This window comes from Vicugna pacos, chromosome 16 (assembly GCF_048564905.1).
Source record: "Vicugna pacos chromosome 16, VicPac4, whole genome shotgun sequence".
NCBI lineage: Eukaryota > Metazoa > Chordata > Mammalia > Artiodactyla > Camelidae > Vicugna > Vicugna pacos.
In genome coordinates this window covers 36,424,037-36,443,226 of record NC_133002.1, presented here as the reverse complement: position 1 = coordinate 36,443,226, position 19,190 = coordinate 36,424,037, and the positions used below count along the sequence as shown (strand labels likewise).

Below are 19,190 nucleotides of genomic sequence, written 5' to 3'. Positions count from 1 at the left end.
AGTGTCTCCACCTCCCAACAATTATGCAATTTATTAATAAATTTCACCAAGTGAAAATTCAGGTCAGGAGAAAACCCAATATGATTATATTGACAGATGATTTTAAAAGCATTTAATAAAATTCTTAATTTGTTAAACATCCTTCATTTAAGAAAGATCCCCTTGAGTTGGGGGAGGGATAGATTAGGAGTTTGGGATTAATAAATACACGTTACTGTATATAAAATAGATAAGCAACAAGGACCTGCTGTATAGCACAGAGAACTATGTTCAATTTCTTGTAATGAGCTGCAATGGAAAAGAATCTGAAATATATATGTATATGTATGTATATGTATAACTGAATCGCTTTGCTCTATACCTGAAACTAACATTGTTAATTGACTACACTTCAATAAAAAATAAGAATCAAAAAAAAGAAAGGACCCCTTGAACAATGTGGGTTTGAACTGCTTGGGTCCATTTAGATGTGAAAATTTTTTCAATAAATAATTGGAAAAAAAATTTTTAAAAGAAAGAACCTAGAAGAAATGACGTCACACTAACGATTATGAGCACACCTAACAGCTAGAGCTTGGTTTCCAAACAATATTCCCCTCTAAAGAAAATCCAAGCCCCTTGGAGAAATGGCTGGTTCTGGGTTTGGGGTAAGGAAAATTCAGAGTGACTCTGGAATATCCTGTAATGCCAGAGAGGAAGGAAGCTATCTAAGAAGACCACACTTATGTCCAAAGAAAGAAGAGCTAGTTTAAAGGGTCTTCCACCAGCCATATTTGGGACAATTGAAGCTTCAGTAAGAACAGTGGTGGGGGGAGGGTACAGCTCAGTGGTAGAGTGCTTGCTTGGCATGCATGAGGTCCTGGGTTCAATCCCCAGCACCTCCATTAAAAATAAATACATAAATTTTTTAAAGAAAAGAACAATGTCTATAGTTAACCAAAACACACTGAATAAAACAGGATCCATGAATCTAATGATATTCCAAGGGAAAAAATGTAAGTGGTGAGCAGAGTACTTTAAAAAAAAACAAAACTATTTAACTATGGAAAAATTTCAAGCACACATACAAAAAATAAAGGAAACATTAAAATGAACTTTATTGTACTCATTCCCCACCCTCTACTCCTGGACAAAATGCATTTATCTGTCTCTTCACCTATTTCTCTCACTTCCCAAATCACTTTGAAGAATCATTTTGACATCATACCATTTCATCAGTACATAGTCTCTCTGAAGGGTAATGTGGTAGTTTTGTTTTTACTCAATTTAACTGAGCTGGAACCACGTTTCCTGGGATTCCCTTCCCTGTGTAATGCCAGGTTAGGGATGTCCACAAGAGAAACTTGCAGGAGATCTGGAGGCAGAAGTAAAACAGCAGCCATCATGCTCTGATGGTCATTAGAGGCGGTGCGGGACTGCAGAGATATTGGTTCCATCTACTTGGTCCTCTTTCCACAGACCCTATGTCCAGTCCTCCTTCCCAACTACTGGCCCTGCTGACCAGTCACCCCAGGTTCCCTACCAGAACTTGCTCTGAGAACTCACAGTTGTGGTAACCAGGGGGAACCAGCAACCTTTCTTATACTGCACCAACTCTCTTGGTGGTTGTACTCTAGAAAATGGATGCTTCTGGATTTTCCAAGTTCCAGCTCATTCACTCGTGACAAGGCTGGTTGCTGACTTTTCCGTGATTTTTTTTTTGACCTTTACTTCCCCAGCACATCCAGCAATTATGTTAATTCCTATAATAAATTTCCTTTTCTGTAATATTTATAGTAGTTCTGCTTCCTTGACCGAGGCTCAAGGGATTCAGATAAAGGTTGTTACACACACACGCACATGCACAATAGCATTATCAGCTAGAAATTTAACAGTCATTCTTTAATATTATCAAATGTCCACAGTGTTTAAATTCCTCCATGTCTTTTTTTTTTAAGGATCAAAGCAGAATCCAAATAAGGTCCACACATTGGTTCATAAGTCACCTAAGTTCCTTTTAATATGTAGATTCCCCTGTATCTCTATTTTTCCTTGCAACTTATTTATTGGAGGAACCGTGTTGTTGATCTTATACTATTTGGATTTCTCACATCTAGATTATACCAATTTCAGGGGTCATGGTTCCTTTATCCCCTGTATTTTCTCTAAATTTGTAGTTAGATCAAGAGGCTCAGTCAGATTCAGTTTTGATTTTCACAGAAGACTCCTTCATAGGTGAGGGTGTGTGCCCCTCCATCAGGGAGACAGGGCACAGAACAGCTCATCGTGTCTCTTTTATCAATTATTAGCAGCCATTTGGTGATTGTGCAACTCACTGGTTCTCAACATTTTTGATCTCAGGACCCTATTATAGTCTTAAAATCATTGAGGACCCCAAAGAGCTTTGTTTTGGTGAGTTATACCTATCCATTTTGGAAATTAAGTTTGAGGAAGTTTCAAAGTACTTATTAATTTGGGGGAAGGGTATAGCTCAAGTGGCCCAGTGCATGCTTAGCATACACAAGGTTTTGGGTTCAATCCCCAGTACCTTCTCTAAAAATAAATAAGTAAACCTAATTACCTCCTCCCAAAATGTAATTTAAAAAAACATTTTAAGTACTTATTAATTTAGAAATAAGATAACAAATCCATTATATGTTAACACAAATAATGTATTTTTATGAAAACTACCTACATTTTTCAAAATAAAAAAATAGTGAGAAAAGTGGAATCATTTTACATTTTTTTACCCATCTCTTTAATGTTTAGTTTAATAGATAAAATGCAGTCTCATACTTATTGCTGCATTCAGTATCTTATGATATGTTGTTTGGTTGCAGTATATGAAGAAAATATGGCCCCACACAGATATGTAACTTGAAAAGAGAAAAATATTTTAATTGCCTGTTCAGATAAATTGTCCATATTCATCTTTGATATGACACCCAAAATCAAGAAGTGATAGTTTCTTAAAAGGTTGTAGTAGCAATGTGGAATCTGAAATTATACTAATGAATTTTTTGTATTCTGTTAATTAAAATCCACTAGTATTATAATGGAAAAGACTATGTATGTATGTATATGTATAACTGAATCACTTTGCTGTATACCTGAAACTATATTGTAAATCAATTATACTTCAGTTTTTTAAAAAAAAGTCCATCAGTTTGTCTTACAGTTTGAATGGATCTCTTACCTATGCATGATTTTAGAACACCATGCATCTGTCATACGGAAAATATTGGTCCACTGAATTACGCTAATCTCCCAAATGTTGATGCATTTTATCATGCAATATCGAGAATTCACTTTCATTAATATCAACACCAGTTTCACCAGAAAAGTCTCTAAATACTAAAAGACTTTCAAATTGATTGCAGTGGAAAGAAGGTTTACAAAGTTCTAATTTTTTTGTTTTGAAAGCTTGAATTTCATGATTGGCAACAAATAGGGCCACTTGTTTCCTTCAAGTGGACAGGACCACTTGGTCGTCTACCAAATACACAACTCTGAATAACCACAGCTTATTCGTCATCCTTCCCAGTAAAAAAGATTTCCGTTACCTGTCCAGCTCGCCACTCCAATGGCACAAGTGCTTTTTCTTGAGACAACAACCATCACACTTTAGGCAGGAGTGTTTTATGCGTACATCTCTTAAAAATACTTAAAATTGGTATTCTCTAAAAATGAATAGATTTTACTATCTCATCAAGGATATTCTGAAGTAAACTGGCTTTTTTTTTTTTCTGAGTGTGGTGGTGTAATGTACAACCACCAGCAGCTCAAGCTAAGGTACCAGCAGTTTCGCCCATCATTGCCTTTGTGTCATCAGTATACATGTCAGCTCAGTGGAAAAGGCAAATAGCATCTTAATAACATTATGAAAATAGTTTTGACTTTGCAGACTCCCTGAGAGGGTCACTATGACCCTCAGGAGTCCGTGGCCCACAATTTGAGAACACCTGCCCCAGCCCATTCTTCCACAGGACTATCAGTGTTTTTTCTTCTCTATTTTCAGAAGCTCTTGGTATATAGAGATATTCACCTTTTGTCTATGATATAAGTAGCAAAGATTATTCTTTCCAAGTTTGTCACTTGTCTTTCTCCTTTTCTAAAAAAATTATTAATTATTGTAGTAATAAACATAAAATGTACCGCCTTAACCATTTCTAAGTGTACATACAATTCAGTAACATTAAGTACATGATTTACATTGTTGTACAATGGATCTCCAGAACTTTTCTCTTTTTCCTTTGTTTACATTTTTGTATGCAAATGTTTGAAATAAATTTTTTTCCAAAATTGAAATTTTAATCTTTTAGCTATTGAAGAAAAAAAAACTCCTCTTTATAAAAGAATGAAAACTAATATATGTAGGAGGAAGGATAGAATCAGAAAAAATGACCACTCTGCTACCACCAATGGAATAAATGATTCTGGCCAGGATCGCATGCTAAAACCATCAGACAAAAAGGTGCTGGAGGGCAGGATATTAAATGGGGCCAAAATAGAAATCACTTACTATTTACAAAGAGAAAAAAAATGCGCCTTTACAATGGAATGATCAGGTGGACACTACCTTAACCAAGTGTTCAAACTTAGCATCACTAATAGTGAGACAGCCTGAAAAAAATGTGCCCCTGATACGATGTGATATGAAGCACACAAATCACTTATGGGGGATTAATGCCAAAAATGTTTAACCAAAATGTGATCAAGACTTGAGACCTCACTGCCAGTGTATAGGAGATAACAGGATAAAGAAGCAAACTGAATAACACCATCAAGACCAATCAGACATATCAGATGCAGGACATTCTGCAAGACAACTGGCCCGGACTCTTCAAAAAGACAATGTTATGAAAAGGAAAAAAAAAAGTGGAGGGACGGGATTGCTTTTGATAGTTTAAGGAGCCTAAAGTGATCAAACAACCAAATGCAATGTGTGAACTTTGATCGGATCATTGTTCCAAAAACAGTTATAAAAGGCATTTTGGAGGCAACTGTGAATATTTGAAAATGGGCTGAATGTCAGATTGTATTAGGGAATTGTTCACTTTTTTAGACGAGACAATTATAGTGTGATTATTTGGGAGAACTGCTGCTATTCTTAGAAGTATGCTCAAGGATTTAGAGGGGAAGATGCCTGGAATTTTCTTTTAAATGGTTCAGTCATTTGTTTCTGTTTCTTTCTTTGTTTGTTTTTTTTAATGGAGGTAGTGGGGATGGAACCCAGTACCTTGTGCATGCTAAGCATGCTCTCTACCACCTGAGCTAGCTATACTCCCCCACCCAATGGTTCAGCCATTTGAAAGAGAAGGCGAGACATAAAGCAAATGCAGTAAAATTGAAACTGCTCGACCTAGATGGAGGGCTTATGATTATTCATGGTAACATTCTTTTCAAGCTTTTTTTAGTTTGACAATTTTAAAAATAAAACTTTGGGATTTATAAATGACTGAATAAAAATTCCTCAGGTAAAATAAGAACAGGTGGATACTTTCATAACAGGGCAAACAATTTACAGTCTAAACCCAAAGCCCAGCATCATGTTTAATGATAAACACTGGAAAAGTCCATTACGGCCGGGAACAAGGTAAGAACGGCCATGGCTGTTATTTAACATTGCCGTGAAAGTATTAATCAATGCAGTAAAATGAGCTTATGGACTAAAAAAGATATATAACCAAAAGGGGAATAAAAAGTACAATTATTTACAAGATGTTATAACTGCATATTTGGAAACATTAAAATGTATTAAATGAGAAACTATTAGAAACAGATTTTAGTAGGGCAGCTAGTTACAAAGTATATACTAATATATATTATAATACTAATTATAATAGTTATCATCTAATGACCACTTACTCTGTTCTAATCCTCTGCCAAGAGTTGTGCGTATATCATCTCATTTAATTCCCACAACGACAGAATAGAGAGTTTCCATTACTCCATCCAATCAACCAATGAGTCAGCTGAGGCTTAAAGGGCAAAAGTAACCCACGTGGTTGGCTGGTGACAGATGCAGGATGCATAACCAGATCACACTTTTAAATGCTACACTGCACAGCTTTCTATAAGCCAACAACCATGAATCAAAACAGAAAAGTAGAGATGTGATTCAAACCGACAACACCGGACAGACTCCCAAGGCAGGCAGAAGCTGGAGAAGAAACAAGTTAGACCGTAGATTCCTGAGGGTCCCAGTGGCCCTTTCATGGAAACTGTAAGGTCAAAACTATTTTCATAATATTATTAAGATGCTATTTGTCTCTTTCACTATGCTGACATTTACACAAAAGTTTTCCTTTTGCTGAAAAAATTAATCTTGTGATTTCTGTGTGCTTTATTACTAATCCCTTTGTAAACCATGATACTTTGACAGCACAGAAACACCTACAAAGGGAAAGATTTAAATATTTAAAGTTGCATCAGAACCTTAAAAAAATGTCTGCATGGTGGGGGAAAAAACCACTGAAATCAAGATGGTAATATTTTCAATAAAAAAATATACTTTTAAAAAATATAATAATACTGAACTACTGAAATGGTACCTAACAAACAGGAGAGCAAAAGTATAATCTTAATTCACTTATGAGAATAACACCAAGGCATCAATTAATAAATGGGCACAGAATATGAAGAAATGACTGATGCAAGAATAAATGCATTTAGCAGGTGAACACCCAGGAAACTATTTGCTCTTACTTGTAAGTTAAAAACACTGAAATTAAAAATAACTTTGAAGATTACAACAAATAACATAGAAATACAGAATATCATACAAGAATATTATGAAAAACTATATGGAAGCAAAATGGATAACCTAGAGGAGATGGACAAGTTTCTGGAAACATACAGTCCACCAAGACTGAATCAAGAAGAAACTGACCACTTGAACAAATCAATCACTAGAGATGAAATTGAATTAGCAACAAAAAACCTCCCTACAAATAAAAGTCCAGGACTGGACGACTTCACCAGGGAATTCTACCAAACATACGAAGAAGAACTCATACCAGTCCTTCTCAAACTCTTCCAGAAGATTGAAAAGGAGGGAATATCCTGGGAAACAAGCTCCTGGAAAATAAGCCCCTGGAAAACAAGCAACTGGGAAACAAGCCGCACCTGAATTTCCATGAGCTTAAAATATTATATTCGCACTTGCATGCTTAAAATGCACATGCTTGATTTGCTTTGCTTTAATGTTTTACGCAGTAGATGACCTATAATATGTATTATGCTAAAGAAAATTTGTGAGGGGCAATCCTGAGATTGACCATAAGGGCATGAAGGAGGGCAGATATTTCCTTAGGGTAAAACAATGGACGGTCTTGGAAAGCCAGATCATCCATTAACAGAACTTTGTTCTGGCATGAAAGCATGCTGTTGAACCCAGGGGAAGTATCTGCTATCTTGAAATGTCCCAGAGGCAATCACAGGATAGACTCAGAAATTTTGCATACCCTGAGGAGGGTGATTGTTCCTAGAAGGGATGGGCCTGAAATTAATCAGTTAACCAGCAAGCAGAACTTGGTGCTTATCACATGGAATATCTAAAGCCCCACTTCTTTGATCACATTTTTTTCTAAGCCATATACTCCTAATAAATATGACGTTGACCAGGCTTTCAGCACTTTAGATCCACGAGATCTTGAGTCCCCTGGTCCCATCTTGGCTTTTTACTTTGTCTCTTTGTCTCTTAAGTCTTGTGTCGCCCACAGTCCTGAGCTGCCCTGGACGCAGCAGGAATACTCCCAAACTCATTCTATGATGCCACCATCACCCTGATACCAAAACCAGGCAAAGACAACACCAAAAAAGAGAATTACAGACCAATATCACTGATGAACATAGATGTAAAAATCCTTACCAAAATATTAGCAAATAAAATCCAACAGCACATAAAAAAGATTATACATAATGATCAAGTGGGGTTCATCCCAGTGACACAAGGGTGGTTCAACGTATGCAAATCAATCAATGTAATACATCACATCAACAAGAGAAAAGACAGAAACCATATGATCATCTCAATAGATGCAGAAAAAGCATTTGATAAAATTCAACACCCGTTTATGATAAAAACTCTCACCAAAGTGGGTATAGAGAGATCACATCTCAGCATAATAAAAGCTATATATGACAAACCTACAGCCAGCATAGTACTCAATGGTGAAAAACTCAAAAGCTTCCCACTAAAATCTGGGACAAGACAAGGCTGCCCACTGTCATCACTCCTATTCAACATAGTCTTGGAAGTCCTAGCCACAGCAATCAGGCAAGAAAAAGAAATAAAAGGGATCTAAATTGGAAAAGAAGAGGTAAAATTGTCACTATATGCAGATGACATGATACTATATATAGAAAACCCTAAAAGGTCCACACAAAAACTACTAGAAATAATCGAAGAATTCAGCAAGGTAGCAGGATACAAGATTAATGTAAAAAAATCAGTTGCATTTCTTTACACTAACAATGTATCAACAGAAAGAGAAAGTAAAGAATCAATCCCCTTTAAAATAGCACCAAAGTAATAAAATACCTAGGAATAAATCTACCAAGGAGGTGAAAGACTTACACATGGAAAACTATAAAATACTGATTAAAGAAATTAAAGAAAACTTTAAAAATTGAAAGATATCCCATGCTTCTGGACTGGAAGAATCAATATTGTTAAAATGGTCATACTGCCCAAGGCAATCTACAGATTTAATACAATCCCTATCAAATTACCCAGGACATATTTCACAGAACTAGAACATATCATGATAAAATTTATATGGAACCACAAAAGACCCAGAATTGCCAAAACATTACTGAAGAGAAAGAAAGAGGCTGGAGGAATAACTCTCCCAGACTTCAGACAATACTATAGAGCTACAGTCATCAAGACAGCATGGTATTGGTATCAAAACAGACATATAGACCAATGGAACAGAATAGAGAGCCCAGAAATGAACCCACAAACTTTTGGTCAATTACTCTTTGACAAAGGAGGCAAGAACATACAATGGAATAAAGACAGTCTCTTCAGCAAATGGTGTCGGGAAAACTGGACAGCAGCATGTATGTCAGTGAAGCTAGAACACTCCCTTACATTATACACAAAAATAAACTCAAAATGGATCAAAGACTTAAACATAAGACAAGATACAATAAACCTCCTAGAAGAAAATAAAGGCAAAACATTATCTGACATACATCTCAAAAATGTTCTCCTAGGGCAGTCTACCCAAGCAATAGAAATAAAAGCAAGAATAAACAAATGGGACCTAATGAAACTTACAAGCTTCTGCACAGCAAAGGAAACCAGAAGTAAAACAAAATGACAACCTACGGAGTGGGAGAAAATTTTTGCAAATGAAACTGACAAAGGCTTGATCTCCAGAACATATAAGCAGCTCATGTGACTCAATAAGAAAAAAACAAACAACCCAATCCAAAAATGGGCAGAAGACCTAAACAAGCAATTCTCCGAGGAAGAAATACAAATGATCAATAGGCACATGAAAAAATGCTCAATATCACTAATTATCAGAAAAATCCAAATCAAAACTACAAGGAGGTATCACCTCACACCAGTCAGAATGGCCATTATTCAAAAGTCCAAAAATGACAAATGCTGGAGAGGCTGTGGAGAAAAGGGAACCCTCCTACACTGCTGGTGGGAATGTAGTTTGGTGCAGCCATTGTGGAAAACAGTATGGAGATTCCTGAAAAAACTAAAAATAGACTTACCATATGACCCAGCAATCCTGCTCCTGGGCATATATCCAGAAGGAACCCTATTTCAAAAAGACACCTGCACCCCAATGTTTATAGCACCACTATTTACAATAGCCAAGACATGGAAACAGTCTAAATGTCCATCAACAGATGACTGGATAAAGAAGATGTGGTATATTTATACAACAGAATACTATTCAGCCATAAAAAATGACAACATAATGCCATTTGCAGCAACATGGATGTTCCTGGACAATGTCATTCTAAGTGAAGTAAGCCAGAAAGAGAAAGGAAAACACCATATGAGATCATTCATATGTGGAATCTAAAAAAAAAAAGAACATAAATACAAAACAGAAACAGACTCATAGACATAGAATACAAACTTGTAGTTGCCAAGGGGGAGGGCGGTGGGAAGGGACAGACTGGGATTTCAAAATGTAGAATAGATAAACAAGATTATACTGTATAACACAGGGAAATATAGTTAAGATCTTGTAGTAGCTCACAGCGAAAAAAAAAAGTGACAAAGAATGTATGTATGTTCATGTATAACTGAAAAATTGTGCTCTACACTGGAACTTGACACAACATTGTAAAATGACTATAAGCCAATAAAAAAGTGTTAAAAAAAAGAAACACAGGACTTCAGATACTGGAGTTATTACACATACTGTAAAATAAATAGACTTATTATAAAAGAACTATGGGTTAATGATTAAGAATTTTAACACAGAATTGAAGACTGTAAAAAGAAAGAGACGGAAAGTTAAGAAATAAAAAAATAAAATAACAGTATTGAAAACTCAGTGGATGAATTTAACAAGAGTGGAAGACAGGTCAGAAGATAACTGTCAAAATGAATGCGGGAGGAACAAAAGATCTTAAATTACTGAAAAGAATTAAGGACAAAGAGGGTACAGTGGGTACTGAAGTACTGGAGGACAGAGAGAGAACAGGGCAGAGTAACATCTGAAGAAAAAAAAAGGTTGAAAACTAATGAAAGTGCTTTCAAGAAGCTCTATAAGCCACAGGAAGAAAATTTTAAAATAAATACACATCAAAGAACATTAGAGTGAAAATTAAAATACAAGGAGACAATCTTAAAAGCAGCCAGCAAAGAAAAGATTACCCTTAAAAGAGATCACTAGTTAACTTTCCAACAGAGGCACTGAAATGAAGGTGCAAAAAAGGTGTTTTCAGACAAGCAACATTTGAGGGAATTTGTCACCAGCATACTTGCCCTGAAGTAACTACTAATGGCAAATAATTCCAGGTCTTAAGGAAAGAACGAAGAGAAATAAAGATAACAAATAAGTGGGTAAATGTTCTAAGGTTTTTGCATTGTCTAGGAAGGGGATTAAAAATGTTAAGCAATGTTAGACTTTGATAGGTCAAAGATAGGTTATAATCTGTGGTTAACTACTATAGAAAGAGTAAAAATAGTGAATAACTTTCAAGCTCATAGGCAGGAAAATGGGATAATAATCATTTAAAAAAAATCCCCAGTACCTCTGTTTAAATAAATAAATAAACCTAATTATCTCCCCCCCAATTTTTTCTCAAATAATAAAAGTTAAAAAATCAATACCAAAAAGTGCAAGAAAGGAGGAAAAGAAGAACATAGATCAGGTGGAACAAATAGAAAGCAGTCGTTGAGATGTTAGATATAAACCAACTATGTCAATAATTACATAAATGTAAATCGATTAAATGCTCCAATTAAAACATAGACTGGATGGAAAAAACAAGCCCAAATATATGCAGTTCGCAACAGACACACCTAAAACACAATGATACAGAAACACTGAGAGTAAAAAGAAAGATAAACACACCAAATGTAACCAATATAAAGTTGCTACCTCTAAGTTAATATCAAATAAAGTAAGACAAAAAAGCCAAAACCACAGTTACAAAGGAATACTTCGAGTTATAAAATATTCAGTTCACAGGAAGGAACAACAATTCCTTATTCTATTAACATAGCTTCAAAACACAGAAATCAAGATACTAAAAGAATTACATGAAGAAATAAACATATCCACAATCATGGTGAGATATTCTAACATTCTACTCTCCTTAACCGACAGAGCAAGCAAACCAAAAATTAGCAAGGCTTTGGATGAGTTGAAGCAAATAATCAGCAAGCTTGATATAAATGGACAAATACAGAACAGTGCATGTAATGCCTGCCGAATATACACTTCTTTCAAACATACACAGAAGATTTGTTTTTGGAAATTCAGAAAGGCACTTCTAAATAACCAGGGGTCAAAGAAGAAATCACAATGAGAATTCGACAACAGTTTGGATTAAATGCTAAAGAAAGTACCACATGTCGATGGGTGGGAAGCAACTAAAAAGCAACACTCAGAAATTTCTGGCTTTGGAAACCTCTACTAGAAAAGAAGAAAATCTGAAAAAGCCAAACATCTACCTCAGAAAGATTGGCAAGTTAGGCTCAAATAAAGTAGAAAGAAGGAAATAATAAATAAGAGAGCAAAAAAAAAATATTGAAATAGTGCTCGCTTCGGCAGCACATATACTAAAATTGGAACGATACAGAGAAGATTAGCATGGCCCCTGCGCAAGGATGACACCCAAATTCGTGAAGCATTTCATTTTTTTAGAAATAGACTCATGGACAGAGAATACAGACTTGTGGTTATGGGGGGGGTAGAGGGTGGGAAGGGATAGACTGGGATTTCAAAATTGTAGAATAGATAAACAAGATTACACTGTATAGCACAGGGAAATATACACAAAATGTTATGATAAATCACAGAGAAAAAAATGTGACAATGAGTGTGTATATGTCCATGAATGACTGAAAAATTGTGCTGAACATGCTGAACACTGGAATTTGACACAACACTGTAAAATGATTATGAATCAATAAAAAATGTAAAAAAAAATTGAAATAGGAAACAGACACTCTAAAGGATCATCGAAAACAAAATTTGTTTTATCTTCTTAAAAAAACTAAAATATGTAAACTCATTAGAGGGAATCGAAAAAAACATAAGGAGGCATAAATCACCAAAGTCAGGAATGTTGCAGGCATCACTTGAACCTTAAGGCTATTAAAGAAGTAATAAGAAAATATACGTGAATAATTTTGTGCCACTAAAGTTGAAAATTTAGAGGAAATAAGCAAGTTCTTAGAATGCAACATACAGAAACTGACACAATGAAAAACAGAAAATTCTAAACCATTCTATAATGCCAATTTTTCATTTTCACTTTACTCCCTATTGGGCCAACGAATAGGAAGAGACCCCAACTTATCTTGTGAAACAGCATAAATATTTCCCCCTAACCTGACAATGATAAAAGAAAGAAAGAAAAATCACAGCTAGTCTCACTCATGAAAATAAATGCCAGAAAAGTCCAGCCTCCAGGGTGGTGGGCAGTCCCCAGGGTGGCCCTGGAAGATCTCTGCTTCCAAGTAGTCACACCTCTGTGTAGCCCCTTCCATCCTGGCCTGTGTGACCAACAGCACAGAGCAGAAACCCCTTCCCACATCGGTCTGTGTGGCCAATACGCAAACAGCATTGGTCACTTCTGAGATTGCTAGCAAATACACTGTGGCTGTCTTCTTGGTGACACCTTCTCTCTCAGATGACTTGCTCTGGGAAAGCCTACTGCCATGTTGTGAGTGGCGAAGCCATGGAGAGCCATGTGGGGAGGAACTAAAGCCAACAGGCACATCAGTGAGCTAGGTCAGCCCCAGTCAAGCCTTCCACTCATCACAGTTACTTTTCATTAAATACGTTAATGTTGGGTGGGGTGATGATGCTTATTTTTAACGACTTTATAAATATATATTTTTAGATTTTCTCAGCGTTAATTTCTAATATGGTAATAGGAATAGATACAACTCACATAAACAAAAGTTCTTTGGGGTCCTCAATAATTTCTAAGAGTGTAAAGGGTCCTGAAACCAAAAAGATCAAGAATATGTTGGCCTAAGTTCTAAGCAATTGCTGTGGTTGTTAAACTTCCATAATAGAGATGAGCCCTGACCAGGATACACAATACAACACAGGGAAGAGAGCCAGCATTTTATGACTATAAATGAAATACAACCTCTAAAACTTGTGAATCACTATGTTGTACACCTGAAACTTATCTAGTATTGTACATCAACTCTACCTCAATTTAAAAACAATTTTTAATAATAAAATTTTTAAATAATTATATAGATGAGCTTCAAATTAGCACATTTCATTACTTATCCTTTAATAAAAAATCACATTCTAAGTGCAAGTTAATCTGAAAAACTCATGGGCACAGCTGGTTCCCAGCAAATACCTGGCTTAGGACATAGGTTCCTTTCAAGAGTAAGCTTGCAGCCAGAGGTAAGTTTATAACATCCAGAATTGCTCAAGCTGGCTTAGGGAGCAGTTTGTGTCTCAAACCCCGTGGGGTACCTAGTCCTCCACTTAAACAATAGATATGAAATAAACACTAACAGCACAGTGATTTCAAAGATGAAGAAACCAAGTTTCAGTTACTTCAGTTCTGTCATTAGTGGGACGACTTTTAAGATTTTCATAGGTATTTTAAATTTAAAACAACAGAACAGTGCAAACTGCCAAGTATATTTTGTTTGGTCAGTGTTGAATTTACCACTTATGGATTAATTCATACATAAAATGTTTTATGCACGTTGAATACCTTTTTAAATTATAGTTTATTTTTAATTGTCTTCAAATGAAAGAAAAAAAGAAAATAACTTATTACTGACTATTCCATACAATTACTGAAAATAATTGTCCTATTGAAGGGGGGAAACACTAAAAAATGATCAGCTGATGATGTCAAATACGCTAGAGGCATAACTTCTCCACGAGGTCAGGACAGCTGTATTCTCAGTACCTAGTAAGATGCCTCGCACACAGTAGGATTATCTAACTTTTGCGGAATGAATATTATTGATAAAATGTCCCACACAATCAAAAAAGCATTGGCTTTATCCTCAATTGGAACTGGATTCCAACCTGCTCCTTCCAACGTAGCCCTTGGGCAACCTCCATTCTCCTTTTCCACAACTCTAAGGTGGACATAATTCTTCAAAGAATTGTATGCTGTGAACAGTCAACAATCTAGAACTCAGCCTATACATAAGTGCTCCATAGTGGATGAAATGAAATGAATTTACCAACTAGTATTTACTGAGTTAAGTTCATGGGACTATAAAGATCATTTTCTGGGTGTGTGAGAGTAAACTAGCCTTATCTTAGAGGACAAAAGTCAGAAAGACCTATTTCAAAATCAGACACTTTTTTATTAAAAAAGAAAGAAAGAAAAGTAAAAGGGCACAGAAAAGTTTAAAAGACGTTTCATCGGAGGAAGAAAAGTTAGTTCCCCAAGATCACAGAGGCCAGCAGCCTTAAGATCTTAAGAGATACAAACATAGCAACAACATCGATTAAAACCCAGACCTTTTGTTCACAATTCCGGCTGGCTATACGTGAAGGGAGTCAGGTTTGACGAAGACTTGCCGGGTTTTAATTCGTTGGCACCAGTTCTAAGCCTGGTGCCAGGACTCCTCGTCACTCATTAAGGAATGTGGGGTGAGAGAATGTTGGGGAAGGTGCTGGAATGGAAGCCTTAGCCAGGGACTTTCGGTGGACGCAAGGGCTGCCTCGCTCCCCTCGCTCCGCCACAACATCTCCGTACCATGCATTTTTATGCTCAGAAACCATCATCTCACCAACATGTTTTCGCACTGTCGGAAGAAGTCTTCTTGCTAGTGTTAAATGATAGTTCTAGTTTTAAAAAGTACAAAGAAAGCAAACTTTGGGGATAAAAAGGCACAAAATGTATTTCTGATCCTTCTTCCTGGTTTATAAAAATTAAATGAGCCTTCCAAGTCTACTTTCGCCCCGGTTAATTATTATGCTACTCCTTCGAGGCTCTTCAGCGCCCACAGCCACGTAACGGACGCTCACCCTGCCTCGCGAGTGTGATCTGGACCTGGAAACCTGCTCTCCAAAATCCCTGACGTCAAAGCTCCGGCTGTTTTCTGAAAGCTGTGGAAGGGACAAAGTGGTGACTTCCCGACTACCCAGAGCCCGCGGCCCCCGCGCGGGGGTGGGGGGACCCACTTCACTGGGGACCTGCATCCGCAGTCCTGGTCACAGCCTGCGGGTGCCAGGCCGCCCTGCCACGCTCGGCACCACCGCGCTCACACTCCAGGCACGAGAGGCAACCTGCACTTCGAAACTGGAAAACCAGTGTTCGCTGGAGCGCAGCGCTAGGGAACGAGCTGGGGCTCTCAATAGTGTCCCCAGGCGCCGTCTCCTTCCCTCTCCCCACCTACGTGGGGGACCGGTTGGACTTAATTTAGAGATCGGCTGGCGCCCGCCGCTCCCGCACCCGGCCGCTCCCCGATCGCACGCCTGGCGGGCCAAGTTTCACTTCTCACTTTTCTCTGCTCACGGGACACTTACCCGCACGATGTCATCCCGAATCCCGCCGCCTTGGACGTTCCGGGCTGGTGGAGCCGGGCGCAGCCACCCTGCCGATTGCCCAGCTCTGGCACTAACCTAGGCAAATTCTCCAGGATGGAGGAAGCCTCGAGAGCTTGGGTCGGTCCCCGTCCACGTCACCACCTACCCCCGCCCACCTTCTTGCTTTAGTAGGTGTGCGCCACGCGGCGCCAATCGGTCCCAGCATCTTTGTCGTCGTTTGGGGATGACCGAACCTCCCGGCCGAACGGACCTGCAACTGGCCCACGGCCCTAGAGAAGCCGAGAAGGTGACAGTAATGACCACAGCCCCTGCTTATGATACTAGGTACCAGCTTGGGGCTCAGTTTTATTTACGCCACTTACTCGTCACAAGAGCCCTAAGAGGTGAGTACTGGGCCCCACTTTTAGGACTGGGAAGCTGAGGCAAATGGCGTGATCTGCTAGTAAGCGGAAGATCTGGAATTTGAACCGCGTCTGGGTGACGCGGCAGCCCCCGGCGAAGGGAGCATTTTCTGTCCCTCGGGGGTGGAGCCCCCAAGCCGGCCAGACTCCACTGCGTCGGTGGTCCGATGGACAGAAGGGGCTTCTCTGCGGAGGACCGCGTGGACTCGCCGTATCACACGACCGCATCCGCGCTCCCCTTCTCCAGCCCCGGGCGTCAGCCCCCCGGCTGCTGAAGCCCGTCCTGGCTCCGCGCTTTAAACGCGGTGCGCCCAGCTCGAGGGCGGCAATCCTGCGCCCGCACTTCTCTCCAGATCTTCCAGCTGCCGTTTGGGACCTCTTCTTCTCTTCGGTGGGTGAACGGAGTTTCCCTCTCCACCTTACAGAACAGCAAAATCCCCGCGCCCACCTCTAGCCTCCCTGCCACCGCGGCCTCTCGCTTTCTGTCGAAACCGTATCCACTTGTCCACGAGCCTCACCCACTTCCCAACACCTCACTCTTGGGTTCTCCAAGTTCCGTCTTTGCCTCGCCTCCACCCCGTTCTTCATCCCACACCCCACTGGAACTGTTTTGGCAAAAGACGCGGGGAGGAAAACTGGAGTGGGTTGAATCCCTCTAAGAGATCTCTACAGCCACTGAATGACTCTGTGTCTGAACGAGTCTGGTGAGTTTCAGATGAAATGAGCCTTTGCAGGAACCTTTTCATAAGCTAGGTGGGGTGACCAGCAGCTTCCTGTGGTTCATCGCAAAGTATGATTGTATTGCTTTTACTATGACCCAGCTCAAGTCACAAACATAACATTGTTTTAAACTAGACAAAAGATGGCATTCAGAAAGCTTGCAAAATGACCTATGTTTCTACGTGTACAGCACGCACTAAATTACACCTTCCGGTGTTCCAAAAGGGATTTAAGACAGACATATAAAAACAGAATGTAGTGTAAATAAAAGAAAAATGACAATCAATCAAACCAAATAAGGCTGGAAAGAGAGTAGAAAAAATGCCAGAGGGGTCAACAGTTTTGGTGCAGGTGAGTCCCAAATTCAGCTCTGAGCTTCTCAGCCACCAGAACAGAGAAAACCTGCTGGAGGGAGCTCTGAAGTAGCTGTTATAGATAACCAGTTTCTAGGAACAGCTCCAAAAGGGATGTTATGCTTTCCTAGACAAGACTAATCAGCAAAGCGTTGTACTCCTTGCCATGTACATGTAGTAAAAAGACCACATTGCTTACCAATTACCTCCTCAATTCAGCAAAGCTGTGAGCCACTTCACAGATGTGGCCACCCAGCCTGTGAAAGATTTCATGACTTGTTTAAAGTTCTGCAGCCAGCCGTGAGCTAGGACTTGCACCCAGGAGTTGTGCCTCAAGGCCAATGCTGACTCCATTGTACCGCCACCTCCTCCCACCCAGGTCTGTCTAAGCGGGGAGCTCTTCTTGTGACTTGGAAATGGGACAGGGTTAATTCAGACATAACTCCTGCCTCACAGAAGTGTTGTGACCTATGATTTCGGTTCCAAAGTAAATTCTCTGTGATTGGAAGAAAGGGAAAGTTAGCTAAGTGAGGCTGGTTAGCCAGGAGCTTGAACACCAGTTCTCCACAGCAAAGCCTGGCTCTGGTCCCTGGGTGTTTAGACCTAGAGCCAAGCAGAGTTCGCTGCTGCCCTGAGAGGTAGAAAAGAAATGGCCCCTCCAGCCTACCTGGAGCCCTGACAGGTGGCCAGGTCTGTGCACATCTTACTCCAGGTGCTGTCTGGGCCAGCCGGAGGGTCACCTCTCCTATGATGAAGTACTTCAGGCTTTTTCACTGTGGTTGCTTACTATTTCACCCCCGTGACAAGACCGCCACTACTCCATGGCTGTGGGCTGATTTCTGGCCATCGCTTTGACAAATCGGTAAGTTCTTCAGTGATTTGAACTTCCTCTGTTCTTGGTTATTCCAGCCACTCCCAGTGCCCAGGGCACCCACCTCTGTCACTAGTGTCACTGGGCCAAAGACTGAAATCTTTGTCTTTGACAGTCAGGCTCTTGTCTACCTGTCCTTTGTGAGAGAAGGTTCCAGTGGCCCACAAGGAATTCAGATGCGCCCAGAAGATTCTGGTGCCATATCTAAACCTTCTGATGTTCTGGGAAGACTGATTAAGCCAGCTTTGTGTCCTGGTCCAGTGCTCTCAGCCAAAAGGACGGGTCCTCAGGGAAGAAGTTGAATGATTTCCTTTTTTTCAATTGAAATATAGCTGATGTACAATATTACGTTAGTTTCAGGTGTACTGCTTATTCATTTTATAACTGGAGGTTTCCCCTACACCTCCTTCACCTCCCAAACCCTTTCCTCTGGCAACCACCCATTTGTTCTCTGTATCTGAGTCTGTTTTTGTTTTGTTTTGTTTTTTAGATTCCACAAATAAGTGGGCTCATATGATATTTGTCTTTGTCTGTCTGACTTCTTTCACTGAAGCATAATACCCTCTAGATCCATCCATGTTGTTGCAGATGGCAAGATTTTTTTCTGGCTGGGTAATATTCCAGTGTGTATATATGCCACATCTTTATCCATTTGTCT

At 39.2% G+C, this 19,190-nt stretch overlaps 1 protein-coding gene and 1 non-coding gene across 3 annotated transcripts in view; one reads left to right on the top strand and one right to left on the bottom strand.

The window, feature by feature from the left end:
• B4GALNT2 (beta-1,4-N-acetyl-galactosaminyltransferase 2 (SID blood group)) overlaps positions 1 to 16,750 on the bottom strand; it is a 48,312-nt gene extending 31,562 nt beyond the window's left edge. The window contains exon 1 of one of the 2 annotated variants that reach the window (XM_072938883.1): positions 16,167 to 16,750. In XM_072938883.1, coding sequence (XP_072794984.1) covers positions 16,167 to 16,180 — 14 coding nt within the window. In that variant the 5' untranslated portion in view covers positions 16,181 to 16,750. The remainder of the gene's footprint in view (positions 1 to 16,166) is intronic. The other variant, XM_006214302.4, reaches the window with a different exon arrangement.
• LOC116283856 (U6 spliceosomal RNA) lies at positions 12,230 to 12,336 on the top strand. The gene has a single exon (XR_004193554.1). It is a non-coding gene; the product is annotated as a U6 spliceosomal RNA (small nuclear RNA).
• Positions 16,751 to 19,190: the final 2,440 nt, after the last annotated feature.